At 54.3% G+C, this 17,040-nt stretch overlaps 1 protein-coding gene and 1 non-coding gene across 19 annotated transcripts in view; one reads left to right on the plus strand and one right to left on the minus strand.

Moving 5' to 3' along the window:
• Positions 1 to 14,251, plus strand: part of JADE2 (jade family PHD finger 2) — a 59,076-nt gene extending 44,825 nt beyond the window's left edge. For 11 of the 18 annotated variants that reach the window (XM_035284880.3, XM_078359428.1, XM_078359452.1 and 8 more), the window contains 3 exons: positions 4,629 to 4,746; positions 7,879 to 8,007; positions 9,584 to 14,251. In XM_035284880.3, coding sequence (XP_035140771.1) covers positions 4,629 to 4,746; positions 7,879 to 8,007; positions 9,584 to 10,407 — 1,071 coding nt within the window. In that variant the 3' untranslated portion in view covers positions 10,408 to 14,251. The remainder of the gene's footprint in view (positions 1 to 4,628; positions 4,747 to 7,878; positions 8,008 to 9,583) is intronic. The other 7 variants (XM_078359478.1, XM_078359458.1, XM_035284896.3 and 4 more) reach the window with 1 other exon arrangement.
• LOC118151920 (U7 small nuclear RNA) lies at positions 9,217 to 9,275 on the minus strand. Its single transcript, XR_004740313.1, has one exon. It is a non-coding gene; the product is annotated as a U7 small nuclear RNA (small nuclear RNA).
• Positions 14,252 to 17,040: the final 2,789 nt, after the last annotated feature.

The raw sequence follows: 17,040 nt of genomic DNA on the forward strand, positions 1-17,040 counted from the left end.
AAAAAAAAAAGGAAACCAGCCCTTGTGCTCTTGGGTCAGCTCCACAGAGGACCAAAAGGGCAGGCCCAGTGCTAGGTCCTGAGAAGCCAGCATCCTCCCAGATTGATTCGTTCCTCCATGGCCAGGCCAGGGTTTTGCTGAGAGAAATAGGAGCCAGGGCTGCCGCCAGCATGAAATTCCATTTTATGGTCAGCCAGATGTGCTTTCCTAAAATTTCAACCATGGGCCTCGGCCCTGCTGGACACTCTGAAGGCATGGCCACTGCAGCCTCCCAGAGTTATTTATGGCTGACAAAAAAAAAACTGCAGCACTGTTGATCAGCCCGACAAGTGCCAGCCGGTGTCCCCTAGCAACCGTGCTGACGGGCAGGCTGTGCAGGGACTTGCTGCTTGTGGCTCTGGCTCTGGTCACCAGGAGTTTCTTTGAGAGCCTTAGAAGGAGGCTGAGAGGGTAGACGCAGCTCTGAGACACACACCTGCCCCGAGGATGACCTGGGACAACATCCCAAGGAGGGAGAGGCTCAGTGGGAAGCAGGTCCTGGCCTCAATGCCTGGATGGTTGTCCCCTCGGCCTTTCCCCAAAGCCAACCTTGTCCTGGGCAGCTCCAGCCTCCAGACCTCTGGCTCCTTTGCCCCAGAACCTCCCATCTCTGAAGTTCCCCGAACCCATTCGTGCCCCTGCCTCCCCCAAGCCCAGTCAACCACCTCCAGCTGCTCCCAGGTCGATAGCCCAGAAATCGCCACATCCTCCTCCCTGCCCAAAGGCTCCTGCTCTCTCTGCTCATTTGTCTCCCAGGTGTTCCACCCTTTTCTGTCCTGCTTTCTTCACTCACTTCCTGTTTGGTACTGATCTGCCCATGCCCCTGCCCTTACCCCTCTCAGCCTCACCCAGTAGGAGCCACTCCCTCCACCAGGGGAAACGCCACAGCACCAAGCAGCTCAGTCCCTGCTGCACTCCCCACCTCCTACCTGCTGCCCACATGCTGGGCTCCGCCTCCCTCAGGGCGCCCTCTTGCTCTTACCAGACAGCCTCCCCTGTCCTCACACCAGGGCCTCTAATTTCCTGCCAGCAGAGCCTCTGGGTCTATTCTCTTCCCTTCCCTTCTGTCTTTTTCCCCCACAGCGGTCACTTTTCCAGCCTACACCTGCAGCTCACAAGTCTTTTTTTTTCTTGAGACAGAGTCTTGCTCTGTCACCCAGGCTGGAGTGTAGTGGTTTGATCTCAGCTCACTGCAACCTCTGCCTCCCGAGTTCAAGTGATTCTCCTGCCTCAGCCTCCTGTGTAACTGGGATTATAGGCGCACACCACCATGCCTAGCTAAATTTTGTATTTTTGGTAGAGACAGGGTTTTACCATGTTGGTCAGGCTGGTCTCGAACTCCTGACCTGGTGATCCACCTGCCTCAGCCTCCCAAAGTGCTGGGATTACAGGGGTGAGCCACCACGCCCAGCCTGAGTCTGTCTTTTTTTCATCCTCTCTGCAGGTCATTTTCCACCAACATTTGAATCTGTTCAACTCTTTCTCATCTTCAAAAGCAAATCCTCCCTCCCTGTTTTCCTCTAGTCGTGGGTTCTTCCACTCCCACCCCATCTCTCCTTTCCTGTCATCCGTCCTGGTATTTGCATCCTTGCTTCCCACTCTGGCCGAGTTTCCACCACTTCCCAGAGCCTGCCACTCGCCGCCGGCAGCCTCCCCCGCCCACCTCTGCATCCCCCGACCCTCTCAGCAGCAGCTGCCACGGTCAGACCTGCCCTTGGTCTTGGAGTCATTTTCCTGCGATGCTTTGGCCCCCCTGAGGTCCCGGGTTACCTCCTCCCTCTCTGGCTGCTCCTTGGCCTCATTGGTCACCCACCTCTTTCCCAGGGCTGGAGGCCTCAGACTCCACTGTCTTTCACAGCTGCCCACTGCTTTGCCCCGCGTGAGGGTGCCAGCTGCCCCTCCTTGAGCTCCACACCAAGTCCCTTCTAAAGGCCACCAGCATCTCATGCCCAGCATCCCTGTTAGTTTGCTAGGCCTGCCCAACTGTGAGAATCATCCTCACAGTTGGAGGCTGGAAGCCCAAGGCTGAGGTGTCAGCAGGATTAGTTCCTTCCGGGGCTCTGCGGGAGAGTGTCTTCCCTGCTGCCAGTTTCTGGTGGTTGCCAGGAATCTTTGCTGTTCCTTGGCCTGCAGACATCTCTTTAGTCTCTGCCTCTTCAAGGACACATGCCCTTCTCCCTGTAGGTCCCTGTGTCAGGACTCACTCAAGCCCCCTAATGTTGTATGATGTCATCTTAACCATTTATATCTGCAGCGACCCTATTTCCAAATAAGGTCACATTGCAAGGGTCCCAGTAAAAATGAAATGAATTTTAGGGGAACACTATTCAATCCAGTACAGAAGCCACTCGAGGGTTTTTTTTGTTTTGTTTTTGTTTTTCGAGATGGAGTCTCTGTCCCCCAGGCTGGAGTGCAGTGGTATGATCTTGGCTCACTGCAACCTCCGCCTCCCAGGTTCAAGCGATTCTCCTGCCTCAGCTTCCCAAGTAGCTGGAACTACAGGTGTGCACTACCACGCCCAGCTAAATTTTTGTATTATTAGTAGAAACAGGGTTTCATCATGTTGGCCAGGATGGTCTCTATCTCTTGACCTCGTGATCTGCCCTCCTCGGCCTCCCAAAGTGCTGAGATTACAGGCATGAGCCACCGCACCTGGCCTCCACTGGAGGTTTTAAGGGGAAAAGGGAAGCGTCTCCTCACTCTGAAAATCCAGCCCCTTCACTGCCCCCTTTGGTCTCCTGCTGTGAGGCTCTGCTGTGCCTTCCCCAGCCTGGACTGGCTTGCATTTCTGTCCCCCACCATGTGATCAACACCCACTCCCACTAGTTGTTCATGTGTCCAAGACGCTTTGCCCAGCATCCCCCCAGATGTGGGTTGGAGGCGCCTGGTCCTGTCAGTAGCTGGTCAGCACCTGCCTCTCTGAGACAAAAGTGGCCCCAGTGGCATTGCTCACTTGAGCCCAGGGCCCCACACAGCGCAGGTCCACAGAGCTGTAGCCAGTGCTTAGGGGTGTGGGAGAAGGAGGCTGGTTAGAGGCTTGTTTTCAGGAGGTCCAGGTTTTGACAGGAGGGTGGGTCATGCAGATAGGCTACAGACAGGGCCCACAGGCTGGGGCTAGGTGGTTGCAGCCCAGGGTGGCCCCTGGGGAGGTCCTGGCCATAGGGATATGTAGAGCTGAGGCTCAGAAACGGGTGGCCTGGTGCTCACAGTCTACGCTGTGGGCACACACACCAGCGTGGAAGGCCATGGAGAGTCCGTGCAGGGAGAGTCCATGCAGAGCGAGTCGCGTGGAGGCCTGAGGCTGGAGCCAACTTTGTGGTATATCCTTCATGGCTGGGCTCAGGAAAGAAAGGAAGATGCCCATACCCAGAAGAGAGGTCTGATCATGGCTGCCCTTGAACTGGGAGAAATGACGGTCATGCCAACAGACGGGGTCTGGAACCAGATCTCATCCCAGCTTAAGAACATGAAGACTGAACTCAGCCTAGAAGATGGAACGTAATGGGAAACAGAGCCTGGTCCCAGCTGGAAAGATCCTGGTGGGAGCCAGGATCCAAGCTGAGCAGCTTTGGCCAACTGTCCCTGATAATGGAATCTCCATCCTGTGCTAAAGACCAAGAAAGTGTCTCAAGGGAGGGGCCCTGGTCTTGGCTCCAGAAGTGTGGCCTGCCCTGAGAGCAGCCAAGACGGGATGGCCTAGTGGGGTAAGGTGCCAGGTGGGCAGGCAGCAGCATGGTCTATCCTGCAGGTGCTTCCTCTGGGACCACCTGTAGAATGGATTCATGTCCCATGGGCTTAGCAAGCTAGCGTCTGAACGTCCAAGGGGCTCTTCCCTTGAGGCAGTCAGAGAGGTCTCTGCCTTCTCTGCTGAGGAGTTCTGTGACTGTGGCAGAGTGAAGGTGGCTGTGTGGATGTGGGAGCCATGGCCAGCCTGTCATGAGCCTGGCTCAGGTCCCATTGCAGCAGGTAGACATGAGTTGGCTGCAAGCTGGGCACAGGTGGGTTAGGACTTCCTGTCTGCTCAAAACTATTCTGCTGGTGCTCTCTCTGGCTCCAAGTGCCGGGGCCATTCGTGGCTCAGGACAGGTGTTACTGCCATGCAGTTTGTGTCTGAAGAATTTCTTTGGTGGGAAGGAAAGGCTTTGGACAGGAGGCAGAGGGATACAGTTGGTGACTTGGTGAAACCCTGATGAGCCTGGGGGTACTGTGGTTATAGAGGAGAGCAACCATGTTGGCAGGGCCTTGGGAGGCAGCGTGGCTGACCTTGACAGGAAGGTAAGACTCAGAGGAGGAAGGTGGACGTGCCGGGCTGATCTAACCAGAGGCTCTCCCCTGGCCGCTGTGGCTCAGTCAGCAACCACAGGGCCGAGGCTGTGTTTGGCCTTAGGTTTTGGATCAGAGACATGCAGCACAGGGCTGAGGGTGCGCTCAGGGTCTTGGGAATTGGTTTGCAGATGTTCTGGACAGGATAGGCTGTGGTGGTAGCCTGTGCCCCCAGCAATGCCTCCACCCGTAGCAAGGTCCCCAGAGATGGGAGGTCTGGGGTGGTTGCCCCTGAGTAAGGTGGAAAATCTCTCTTGTTTTCTCAGGTTAGAAATCTGTGCTACATGGTGACAAGGCGCGAGAGAACGAAACACGCCATCTGCAAACTCCAGGAGCAGATATTCCACCTGCAGATGAAACTTATTGAACAGGATCTGTGTCGAGGTAGGCGCCTTCCCCACCTGCCACCGCCGCCTCTGTGTGCCCTCTCTTGCGGGGCTGGGTTTCAAGGAGGGTGTGTCTTTGGAGCCTGGTGGAGTGTGTGCGTGGAGCCAGGGGCCACTGGCCCCCGCCCCTACCTTTCACCGTCCAGTCAGTAGGCCCAAATGGGGGCCTGACAGGGGCTGGGCTGGGCGTCACTAGGCAAAGAGCCAGAGGTTGGAATGCAGCCATCAGGCCTGCCCTCAGGGAGCTTTCTGGTTCACTGGGCCATAGCAGTTCAGGAGCTGCTTCCATGTGAACAGGTTCAGAGTAGAAGTCCTGGTGGCTCTCTGCTGGTGCTGAGGCAGGAAGGACCAAAAGCTTGTGAGCTTCCCTGAACCCGGGTGTGCCTGGGAGTCAGTTCTGAAGAAGTCTGCTGGTGCTCTCTCTGGCTCCAAGTGCCGGGGCCGTTCGTGGCTCAGGACAGGTGTTACTGCCATGCAGTTTGTGTCTGAAGAATTTCTTTGGTGGGAAGGAAAGGCTTTGGACAGGAGGCAGAGGGATGAAGTTGGTGACCTGGTGAGACCCTGCGCCACAGATGCGACAGGACCTGGGAGTTGCTTCTCTCTGACCCTAACAGGATTCATGCCCGGCATCCGCAGTGTTTTTTGCTGTTTTCTTCTTCTCGGTGTCACATGTGTTTAATGGATCTGGAAATCAAAGGCTGAAGGAAGCTCTGACATTGATCTTACGTGCTAATTGTGGATATTGCCAGAAAAAGGGTCCTTCCTGGAGTGTATGCATGTTAAGAAGGGCAACACTTAGCCCCCGAAATGGTGTCCCTGTGTTGCATTTATATGCAGCAGAAATAGCTGGATGGAGAGAGATTTTGAGCTAGGATCTGCCACTGCCACTTCAGCCTCGGGATTGGCTGGAACTGGAGAGAAGAGGAGGGAGGAGAGCTGCTGAGCCACCACTGGAGCAAATGACTGAGGACCTCTGCTGCCCCCACTTGTGCCCAAGAGCTGAGCTGACCTGCTTATGCTGTGGTATCACCACCCACTCTGGCTCTGGCATCTGGCCTTGCCAACTTCAGGTGCCTGGTCGGGGCAGGTTATGGCCATGCAGAGCTTACCACGTACCCAGAGACTGTGGCAGCTTCCCGGCTGCTGGAACTTTCTAGGCCCCCTGTCTTCTGTTTATTCATTCAGCCAGCATTAACTGAGCATGGACTGGATAGGGTTCCTGCCCTCGTGGAACCCACCATCTGGAGAGACAAAGGAACGTGTTACCGCAGAGGCGACAGTTGCTGCCAGTAAGGGATAGAAGTATCAGGGATGTGTTCCCAGAAGCAGTGATGCTCAAACACCTCAGGCCTCTTAGCACTTGGCTGTGGCCACACATCAGCTGCAGGAGAAGCCCACGCAAGGCACACACAGTTGAGGAAGCAGAAGGTGGCAAGCCACAAGCAGTGCCCTCGAGCACAGGATTTCAGAAACATGGTCAAGAGCCTGGAGGGTCCACATCCCCACATTGGTTCTGGGGACATTTCGCCTCCTTGCCTTGAGTGTCAACAATACACAGCTCCTTGTTCAGAGCCAGGCAGGGCATTTGGAGACAACCAGCTTGCCCTGTCCAAAGCTGCTGCTCACACTGTTGTGACCCTTGATGCCTGGGGTGGTACATGGGTTGTATGTATATTGGCGAGGCTGTCTGGCCTGGCGGCTGGAAAAAGCCTCCTAATGGAGATGATATGTGGGCTGTGAGCTGAATTGGGTGAAGGATAGGACAAGAAAACAGCATATTTGGAGACTTAATGGCCAGAGTATGTCTTGGCAGAGAAACTGGAAGGAGGCTGCAATGCCTCCACCAGGTAGAAGAAAGACTCCTAAAGTGATGACGGGTAACCGGGGTCATGTGTGCAAGGTCTTCTTGTAGCCTGGGGGAGGAGCTTAGACTGTTCTGAGAGAATGGGGAGCCTCAGGAGCCTGCCTCCAAAGTATCTAGGCATTGGTCCCATGTTACAGAGGAGATTGCCCAGGCACAGTGGCTTATGCCTGAAATCCCAGCACTTTGGGAGACCACAGTGGGAGGATCGCTTGAAGCCAGGAGTTCCAGACGAGCTTGTCTCTACAAAAATTAGCTGAGCTTGGTAACACATGCCTGTATTCCAAGCTGCATGGGGAGCAGAAGTGGGAGGATTGCTTGAGCACTCCTCAAGAAGTTTGAGGCTGCAAGCGAGCTATGATCACACCACTGCACTCCAGCCTAGGTAATAGAGCCAGACTCTGTCCCTTAAAAATAAACAAACAGATGTGGCTGGGCATGGTGGCTCACACCTGTAATCCCAGCACTTTGGGAGCCCAAGGTGGAAGGATCACTGGATGCAAGAGTTCAAGACCAACCTGGGCAACATAGCAAGACTCTGTCTACAATATTTGAAAATTAGCCAGGTTGGTGGCATGCACATGTGGTCCCAGCTACTCGGGAGGCTGAGGCTGGAGGATCAATTGAGTCTGGGAGGTCAAGGCTGCAGTGAACTATGATTGTACTACTGCTGTCCCTCACAATCAACAGCGTAAGACCCTGTCTCAAAACAAAACAAAACACATGAGACTGAGACCTGGCCTGAACTGAAAGGATACGAGGGCCCAGAGGTGCACCCTGAATCTCCCATCTACTTTGCTGCCTGACTTCGAAAGCCAGAGAGACCAGGACAGGAGACTTGTTCAGGGGAGCTGACCCGGGTGTCAGGAATGGAACCCAAGCCTCTTGACCCCTCAGATAGTGTTCTTTCCGCCGTCATGTCTAGCCCCTCAGCCCAGCATTCAAGGCCTTGCCCTGTCCAGACTCCCCTCCAGCCATTCTTCCCAGCACCCGTACTCTCTCCCAAGGCTGCAGGTCATGCAGGTCACCTGAAGTCCAGGTCCTGCAAGGGCCTCTCCTTGTGGCCCTGTGCCCACCCCAAGTCCCCCACAGGCTGCAGTGGACAATTGGCTCACCGCACCACGCCAGCCATCCCCTGGCTCCAACCTTTTTGCTGTGGGGGGTGAGCACTGGCTGATGGAGGACTCCCGGCCTGCCACCCAGGGATCTTGGTGCTGACTGAGGCCCCTCAGGGTAACCATCTCCCTCCTCTCACTTTCCCTGACACAGAGCGGTCTGGGAGGAGAGCAAAGGGCAAGAAGAGTGACTCAAAGAGGAAAGGCTGCGAGGGCTCCAAGGACAGCCCTGAGAAGAAAGAGAAAGTGAAGGCGGGGCCTGACTCAGTCCTGGGGCAGCTGGGTGAGTGGGGGCCATGCTGGCCCGCAGACATGGGCAGGCTTGACCATCACTGTGCTCGCGGCTCTGTCTGCCCTGTGGAAGCCAGCTGCACAGAGTAGGAGACCAAGGCCCACGAGGGGTAACTAGGCCCTTGCTTGCCCAGATGCTCACACCTTCCACCTACAGAGGAGACGGATCTCAGAGAGCCCCGTGTGACAACCTGGGAAATGCCCCTTCTGTAGACCTGGATGGAGGCTGGGCCACGCCCACTCAGGAACTGTCCACTCATTACCCTAGCTGAGGTCCTGGATGCTGGATTTTCCCAGAGGCCCCCAGGACAGCCCCATACTGGGAGGGGAGGATCTGCCAGAAATCCCCATCCTTGTCCTACTCTCCCAGAATCCTCTAAATGGGCCCTCCCCTCAACAGCATCAGACTACCCAGAGATACCCAGAGGAGTGGCTGCAAGCCCTGGCCCTGCCTACCACCTCCACTGTCCCAGGCCTCCTGTTAGACAGAGCAGCCTAATGGGAGCAGTATGACTCCTAGGACCTCATGTACTTCCTCCAGAGCTCTCAGGGAGCGGCATGGAGTCCCCTTCCAGACCTCACCTCTGGCACAGAAGCCCCAGGTCGTCCTTTATGTCCCTCTGTCTCAAGAAGGGGACAAGGCAGGCCTGGTGGTGCATGCCTGTAATCTCAGCTGCTCCGGAGGTTGAGGCTGCAGTGCAGCATGATCGTGCCACTGCACTCCAGCCTGGGTGACAGAGCAAGACCAAGTTCCTTCATTCTATGCCTCTCCCACAAAAAAAGGGGATAATTTGGGGGTGTCTAACAGGAAATCCAGTCTCACGTCTCACCAGCTCCCCACACCCAACCTCAGTAAAGGAGGAAGGTTCTGCCTCCCATCTGCTGGTGTTTCACTTGCCTCCTCTCTCCCCTGACATCCAGGAGGGCCTGGATACCACTTGCTACGCCTATTCTTGCCTGATCCCTTTATCCCAGCTCTTTGCTGCAAGCTCTGGAAGCCAACACTTACAAAGACCGAGCGCCCCCTGGTGGCCTTAAGAGCACTTTCCTCCAGATTCCTCCTTCCACAACCCCACCAGAATAGGGGTGATTGATGGACAGGGCCAACTTTGTGGATAGCAATCTCTGAAGCTGCACAGGGTCCTTGTTCTTGGTTCAGTGCTCTGCTGCTGCCGCCTTGAAGTTTTTTCCCCCATCCATGGCAGACTTTCTGGTAAAATCCAGAAACCTGCTAGACAAACTAAAAGAGGTATAACACTCTGCCTTGACATTCTTAATAATATTTGAACAAGGAGCCTATATTTTCATTTTGTACTCGATCCCACAAATTATGAAGCCCGTCTTGAGGGCTGCACGTCCTTCTAGAGAGAAAGGTGTCAGCAGTCCCTACTCTGGTGGTGTTGGCAGGAGGGGTGGAGAAAACAAAGTAGCTCACCTGGGTCTGGCACAAAGGGGGACAGAGAGAACGCGGTGCATGGTGGTATGCTGGGAGTGTCAGCGGGCTTCCTGAAAGGGAGGGGGGACACAGGTCTGCTGCATCTCACCTGCCTCCTCTCTCCCCTCGGCAGGCCTGTCCACCTCATTCCCCATCGACGGCACCTTCTTCAACAGCTGGCTGGCACAGTCTGTGCAGATCACAGCAGAGAACATGGCCATGAGTGAGTGGCCGCTGAACAATGGGCACCGCGAGGACCCTGCTCCGGGGCTGCTGTCAGAGGAGCTGCTGCAGGACGAGGAGACTCTGCTCAGCTTCATGCGAGACCCCTCGCTGCGACCTGGCGACCCTGCTAGGAAGGCCCGAGGCCGCACCCGGCTGCCGGCCAAGAAGAAACCGCCACCACCACCACCGCCACAGGACGGGCCTGGTTCACGGACCACTCCAGACAAAGCCCCCAAGAAGACCTGGGGCCAGGACGCAGGCAGCGGCAAGGGGGGTCAAGGGCCCCCTACCAGGAAGCCACCACGGCGGACGTCTTCTCACTTGCCATCCAGCCCTGCAGCCGGGGACTGTCCCATCCTAGCTGCCCCTGAAAGCCCCCCGCCACTGGCCCCCGAGACCCCAGACGAGGCAGCCTCAGTAGCTGCTGACTCGGATGTCCAAGTGCCTGGCCCTGCGGCAAGCCCCAAGCCTTTGGGCCGGCTCCGGCCGCCCCGCGAGAGCAAGGTAACCCGGAGATTGTCGGGTTCCAGGCCGGATGCTGGGACGGGACCACCTTTGGCTGTGGCTGAGAGGCCCAAGGTCACCCTGCATTTTGACACTGAGACTGATGGCTACTTCTCTGATGGGGAGATGAGCGACTCAGATGTAGAAGCCGAGGATGGTGGGGTGCAGCGGGGTCCCCGGGAGGCAGGGGCAGAGGAGGTGGTCCGCATGGGAGTACTGGCCTCCTAACTTACCCCCTTCCCTGTCCCAGGCCCTGCCCTGGTCCCCCCACAAGGCCTCAGCCCAGTCACAACTGCCATTTCCAGTCTGCTGAGTGTCCCAGTCCCTCGAGGCTGCCACTCCATCGTGGTTTTTTTAATATAGGGAGAGTTTTGAATTCTACACTGTTGTCTTTCCTCTGTGCTGGCCTAGGACATTAGGATTCCTTCCACAGCTCCGGCCACCAGGACCCTGCCAGGTCCCAGGCACCATCCCTGTCCTGCCCACATGGTATTGCTGGGCTCCTGGCTAGAGGCAGGCAAGGTGGAGAAGAGCTCAGGACTGCAGCCCGCTGCCACCGGGTGACAGACTGTCGTTTGGGCATTATTTCATGGCAGATGGACCAGTCCAGGGCCTACCCCACCTTGACCCCAGATCCCACTGGGGTCCATTCGAGGGGTCCTGCTGCACTCCACCGATCCCCAAGGAAGTATAATAAGTGATACCCAGCCAGAGTCTACTCACTGTCACAAGCACAACGAGTTTATATGAGAAAGCACTGAGGGGGTGCAGAGGGCGCACTGGTTCCAGGGGAACCAAGAGCTGTTCCTGATCGGCCCCTATCATCTGAGGCCTGCCTGCCCGCCCTGCCACCCTCCCCTCCCTTGCTGCTCTGCCCCTGCCAGTGCCCAGCCCAGCGGCTTTAGGAAGGGGTTCGCAGAATCCCTCCGGAGCTGTGCCATTTACTCAGGGGACTCCCAAACAGCCAGCCGCCAGTGCAGGTGGAGGGCTGCAAGGGAGGGCCAGTGCCCAGACAGGGTCATGGGGCTCAGACCAGCCCACTGTAGAGAATCACTCTGGGGCTCCACCTTCCTTCCTTCGGGGCCAGTCTTGGCCGAAGTCCGGTCAGTCAGACAGAGCTGACCAGACCAGACCTCTTGCCTTTTCAAGATTCCTAGTCCTGCTAAGAGATGAGCTGCTTCTGTGGTTTCCTTTTGGAAACTCCTTCCAACAAGCAGTGGGATCCCGGGGCCCAGGGTGGGCCAGTGTTGGCCGCTGGGGCTGTTGTAAGTCTTGCTGGATGTTCCCGTGTTCCTGAGCCTTAACCCCTCTCCCAGCCTTTCCCCCTCCCCCATCCTGCCTTCCCCACCCCACCCTTAGGTCCCAGGTAGTTGCTCTGAAGAGTTTCAGTAGAGTGGCCCTAGGGTGATAGCTCAGGGAACCAACAAAAAAGGAATTCCGTGAAAACTTTTTTTTTGTTTGATGAATTACTCCTGCGTCACTTCCACCACTGGTAAAGCCAGAACTTCTCCAACAAGAACCTTGCAAAAAGTCCAGTGAATCAGTCGAATCATTCTGTGGATGCCAAAGAATATTTTGACCATAATACAGCACAGCCTGGACCTGACAACTTGGACTTTTTTTTAAATGGAGTTCTTTAGCAACAAAGTATAGAAACGTTCATTGCACACACCCAAGGAGAAGAGCCCAAGCTTGGAAGAGGATGCTTTTCTGCTGCTGAGCTGTACCTGGGTGTTGGATTTCAGATCCTGGGCTGAGCCCACTGTGAGCTTTCCTAAACTCTGAGACTCACAGAGGGGAAAGATACTGACAGTGAAACCAGCATGGAAAACGTCTTTACCATGTGGTTCCCCCCTCCCCAAATACATAAAGCAAATAAGCAAGATGGGGAACAGCTTGACCTTCATCCACCCCTGACTCCAAAACTATCAAGGTACGACAGTGGCATTGTCATCAACACTCAATTTCATGTGAATTTCAGCAAAACAGGAAACAAAGATAGGACTCAGTTCAGAGGATCGGACAAATGTGTCTAGTCTGGGTGGACTCGGAGGGAGTGGGGTGGGCTTCAAAGATTCTGGGAGTTGGGATGGCATGAGCTACCCCGTAGAGTTTAGTCTGCCTGCCCGCCTTGGTAGTAGTGATCAGTCAGTGTCAGCATCAGCGTCCCAACCCCAGTCTCTGTTTACTGCCTTCCAACAGAACTTCTTCCTTCCCCATGCTTTGGGTCACCTCGGGCTGCAACCCTGTCTGTGGCAGATTGCCTGGTCCGACCCTGCAGGAAGCAAAGAGGTGAGCTTAAAGAACAACCAAACTCTGCCAGGGGTCAGGGTGCCAGGAAAGCCCAGGGTTCAGCAGTCTCAGCACCTGGCCCCTTGCCCCTCGCATCCTGGGGCAGGGGCTGGGCCTCCCTGATGGCAGGAGTGGGCGAAGAATTAGGGAGAGGGTGCAGCGAGTCTGGCCCCTTGCCTCCGGGTGGCTGGTGTTTCTTCCAAGAGCCTCTGCTCACGTTGTTGGCCTCTGGATTCTAGCCCTTCTCCATTGGCCATTGCTTTGGACTGGACTGTCCCTGAACCCGTGCCCTGTAGAACCCAGATGTCTGTTAGGCTGGCTGGCTGCTGGGGTGGGCGGGGGAGGCCTTTCACTCCCAGGCCAAGCCCTGGAGCAGTCTTCACCAGGCAGCTGTCTCCACCTTCAGGATATCCACCAGTCTGTAAGGAGAAGGATGCCAGCTGCCCATCCTCCCCCAGTTCTCAGCCTTTCCCCCATTAGACACAGCCGCTTCACTCTTTCCAGTCTACTGTCCACAGTAGAGGGATTTGCTGCCCCTGAGACCAAGGCAGGTTCCCTTTCCAGACCAGAGGCAGAGGTGGATCTTTCTCGACCACGTCTGCCCACTCGCACTGCTCCTCCGCAGGGAGGGAGAAGCTGCTCTGTAACTTGTTCTGGCTATCCTTCCCCTTCTCACTGACCTGACCGCCCACCACCTCCTTCCCCCTCATCACATGACAAAGGATAATGTGCAAGAAAAGTATTTTTATGTATCGTAAATGTATTTTGAAACAAATGGGAAGAAGAGAGGTAGAAGGGTTTATTTTATTAAATGAGCCTGACTTTGTGACAGTGTGTGAGCATTTGCAATGTAAGGGCCTCAGCTTCCTCGGAGAAGCCACCCCAGGTTTCCAGACATGGATGCTGAATTGTTTGTGGGGGGGTGTGCCAGGCCACGTCCCATGTGTCTGCATGCATGCATGCCTGTGTGCACTGTGTGTGGGCACACCATGGGACTTGCTTGGGCATTTCCTAGACATTCAACTGCCCAATTCTAACAAACATTGGCAGCAGCTGAATGTGTCATTTCCTTGCTAACTGCCAGATGTGGCCAACCTCTGCCCACGTGCAAAGCTCTGAAAAATGATCTGGATTTCTGTAGCAAGGCCCTTAGGGAGGGCAGTCTCCCATGCCCTTGGCCTGGCTGGCCATATTGGCCAACGAGCCGGGGCTGGAGTCTGAGACCTTTGGTTGTTCTTTAAGGCACTTCCTGCCACTTTCTCCCTCAGAGGCACAAACACTTCGTGTTCCACGTCAGTTTGAGGGGCCGGTGGGGGGGATGATATGAATGTCACAGGAGGAGACACCTTCTGTCTTTGTTTCAAAGAAAGTGATGTGCCATTTGTTAATATACAAGAGAAATATTGAAAATATATTGAAAAGAGCAATTTTAAATTATTTTTGGCTTATGTTGCAATATTTATTTTCTTGTATTAGAAAAGATTCCTTTGTAGAGAAAAATGTATTTTTCATTAACGCAAAGACCTATTTCTCCTTTTTGTACATTGTCCATGTTCGCACCCTTAACGAGCAATAGAATGTATGGCCACCTGGGTGTGGCCAGTGCCCGCTGTGCCCTGCATGATTCTGTGTTGCCGCTGCTGCATAGTTCCCAGCCCCATCCTGTCCTGCTCACTCATGGGGGCTTCCAGACCCCGGCCCCACCAGGCTTGTGTCATAGGGAGCCCTTTGCACTCCTTGTGTGTTGGCAAACGCAGTTAATAAAGCAATGTTTTCTGTGCTGGCTGGTGTGAGGCTCCATTGCATTGGATGCGGTCGGGAACCCTGGGTGTCCCACACACACACCTGACAATGGGTTCAGCCAAACAGCACAAGGTCCCCGAGTTTTCCGAGGGACCTGCTGCCACCTTCTCAGGAATGATAAGACGCTCAGTGCACCCCAGGGGCTATAATTTCATTATTATTATTTTTTGAGATAGGGTTTCCCTCTGTCGCCCATGCTGGAGTGCGGTGGCATGATCTTGACTCACTGCAGCCTCGACATCCTGTGCTCCAGCAATCCTCTCACCTCAGCCTGCCAAGTAGCTGGGACTACAGGTACGTGCCACCATTCCCGGCTGATTTTGATAATTTTTGTAGAGACAGGATTTCACCATTTTGCCCAGGCTGGTCTCAAACTCCTGGGCCCAAGTGATCCATCCGCCTCAGTATTCCAAAGTTCTGGGACTACAGGCATGAGCCATCGCACCCAGCCGCAGGGCAGTATTTCATTTGATCTTCAGTGTTCCCCTGGGATTGAGAGGATGAGGAATAGACCCAAAGTCAAAGGTGTGCTAAGAGGTAAAGTTCCATCCAAGGCAGGACTTCTGCTCTCCCCACCCTCTACAACCACCTGCCTGGGACTGTGGGAAAGTGTGGGCGGAGGCTCCCGGTGTGTCCCTAGGTCAGTGAAGATTTTTGCTTGGATTTGTTTTTCATTCATGATTTACTGAGCACCTACCCTGAGCCAGGCTCTGAAAAGAGTGTGGGGAATGTGGCTGCTATCCTTGCTTGGGATGGCTCTTACAGGCAGTGAGGGAATTGGGAGTTTTCATGAAGGCCTGGGCTGATCTAGGGCTGGGAGAGTTCAGGAAGGGTTTCTCTGAGGAAGTGACACCATTCATTCACTGATTCATTCATTCAACAAGTAGTCTTGACCGGACACCTCACTACCAGTGTGCTGGGTTGTATACTGTGCATGTCACCAGGCTCCTGTCCCCCTAGGACCTCCAGGCAATGGAGACCTAATGAAAAAATAGGCTGGGCGTGGTGGCTCACGCCTGTAATCCCAGCACTTTGGGAGGCCAAGGCGGGTGGATCATCTGAGGTCAGGAGTTTGAGACCATCCTGGCAAACCTAGTGAAACCCCATCTACATTAAAAATACAAAAAAAATTAAGCGGATATGGGGATGCATACCTGTAATTCCAGGTACTTGGGAGGTTGAGGCAGGAGAATCGCTCGAACCCAGGAGGCGGAGGTTGCAGTGACCTGAGATCGTGCCACTGCACTATAGCCTGGGCGACAGAGCAACACTCTTGTCTTTAAAAAAATAAGCAAACAAAGAAACAGGCCAGGCACAGTGGCTCATGCCTGTAATCCTAGCATCTTGGGAGACCGAGGCAGGTGGATCACCTAAGGTCAGGAGTTCGAGACTAGCCTGACTAACATGGTGAAACCTCATCTGTACCAAAAATACAAAAAATTAGCTGGGTGTGGTTGCGTGTGTCTGTAATCCCAGCTGCTTGAACTTGGGTGGCAGAAGTTGCAGTGAGTACGAGTGGAGCCACTGTACTCCAGCATGGGCAACAGAGCAACACTCCATCTCAAAAAACAAAAACAAACAATATAAATAAGTAAATAAAATGACACCTGTGACTCTAACCCAGTGGATAAATGTAGGGCAGGAGGGCTCAGGGTACATGTTGGTCTGAGGCAACACTGTTTAGAAATATAGTGCAAGTCACATTTGTAATTCTAGCAGCCATATTTTTTAAAAGTGCAAAACGGCAAGGTATGGTGACTAATGCCTGTAATCCCAACACTTTGAGGCCGAGGCAGGAGGACTGATTGAGCCCAGGAGTTCGAGACCAGCCTGGGCAACATGGCAAGACCCCATCTCTACAAAAAAAATTTTTTTATTAGCTGGGCATGATGGCACACATGGTGTGCCGCCATGTGTGCCACCATGCTTTTAGTACATGCTTTTAGTCCTGTGTACTCAAGTGGCTGAGGTGGGAGGATTGCTTGAGTTTGGTAGTTCAAGGCTGGAGTGAACCGTGATGGCGCCACTACACTCTTGCCTGAGCAATAGAGTGAGATCCTGTTTCAAAAAACAAACAAAAACAGATAATGTGAATTTTAAAAATATATTTTATTTGGCCGGGTGCAGTGGCTCACGCCTATAATCGCAGCACTTTGGGAGGCCGAGGCGGGTGGATCACGAGGTCAAGAGATCGAGACCATCCTGGTCAATGAGGTGAAACCCCGTCTCTACTAAAAATACAAAAATTAGCTGGGCGTGGTGGCGCGCACCTGTAATCCCAGCTACTCGGGAGGGTGAGGCAGGAGAATTGCTTGAACCCAGAAGGCGGAGGTTGCGGTGAGCCGAGATTGTGCCATTGCACTCCAGTCTGGGTAACAACAGCGAAACTCCGTCTCAAAAAAAAAAAAAATATATATATATATATATACCCATTAAATCCAAATGTCTTAAATATGTAATCAATGTAAAATAACGATTCATGAAAGATTTTGCATTCTTTTCACAATACAGAGTGTATTTTACACTTACAGCACATCTCAACTTAGACTAGCACATTTCAAGTGCTCAAAGCCATAAGTGGCTAATAGCTACCCTATTGAGCAGCAGAGCCCTCAAGACCCTCAGCCTTCCCTTGAATTGCCCAGGCTCCCATGGAGTGAGAGACAGACAGCTATGAGGAACCCCTGACCCCCTTCCCCTGGGGAGCCTTCCCCTGGGAAGGCTGAGGAGCAGACCTGGCCCGGCATTCCCAGCCCTGGTCCGGCA

Source organism: Callithrix jacchus, chromosome 2 (genome assembly GCF_049354715.1).
Source record: "Callithrix jacchus isolate 240 chromosome 2, calJac240_pri, whole genome shotgun sequence".
Lineage (NCBI taxonomy): Eukaryota > Metazoa > Chordata > Mammalia > Primates > Cebidae > Callithrix > Callithrix jacchus.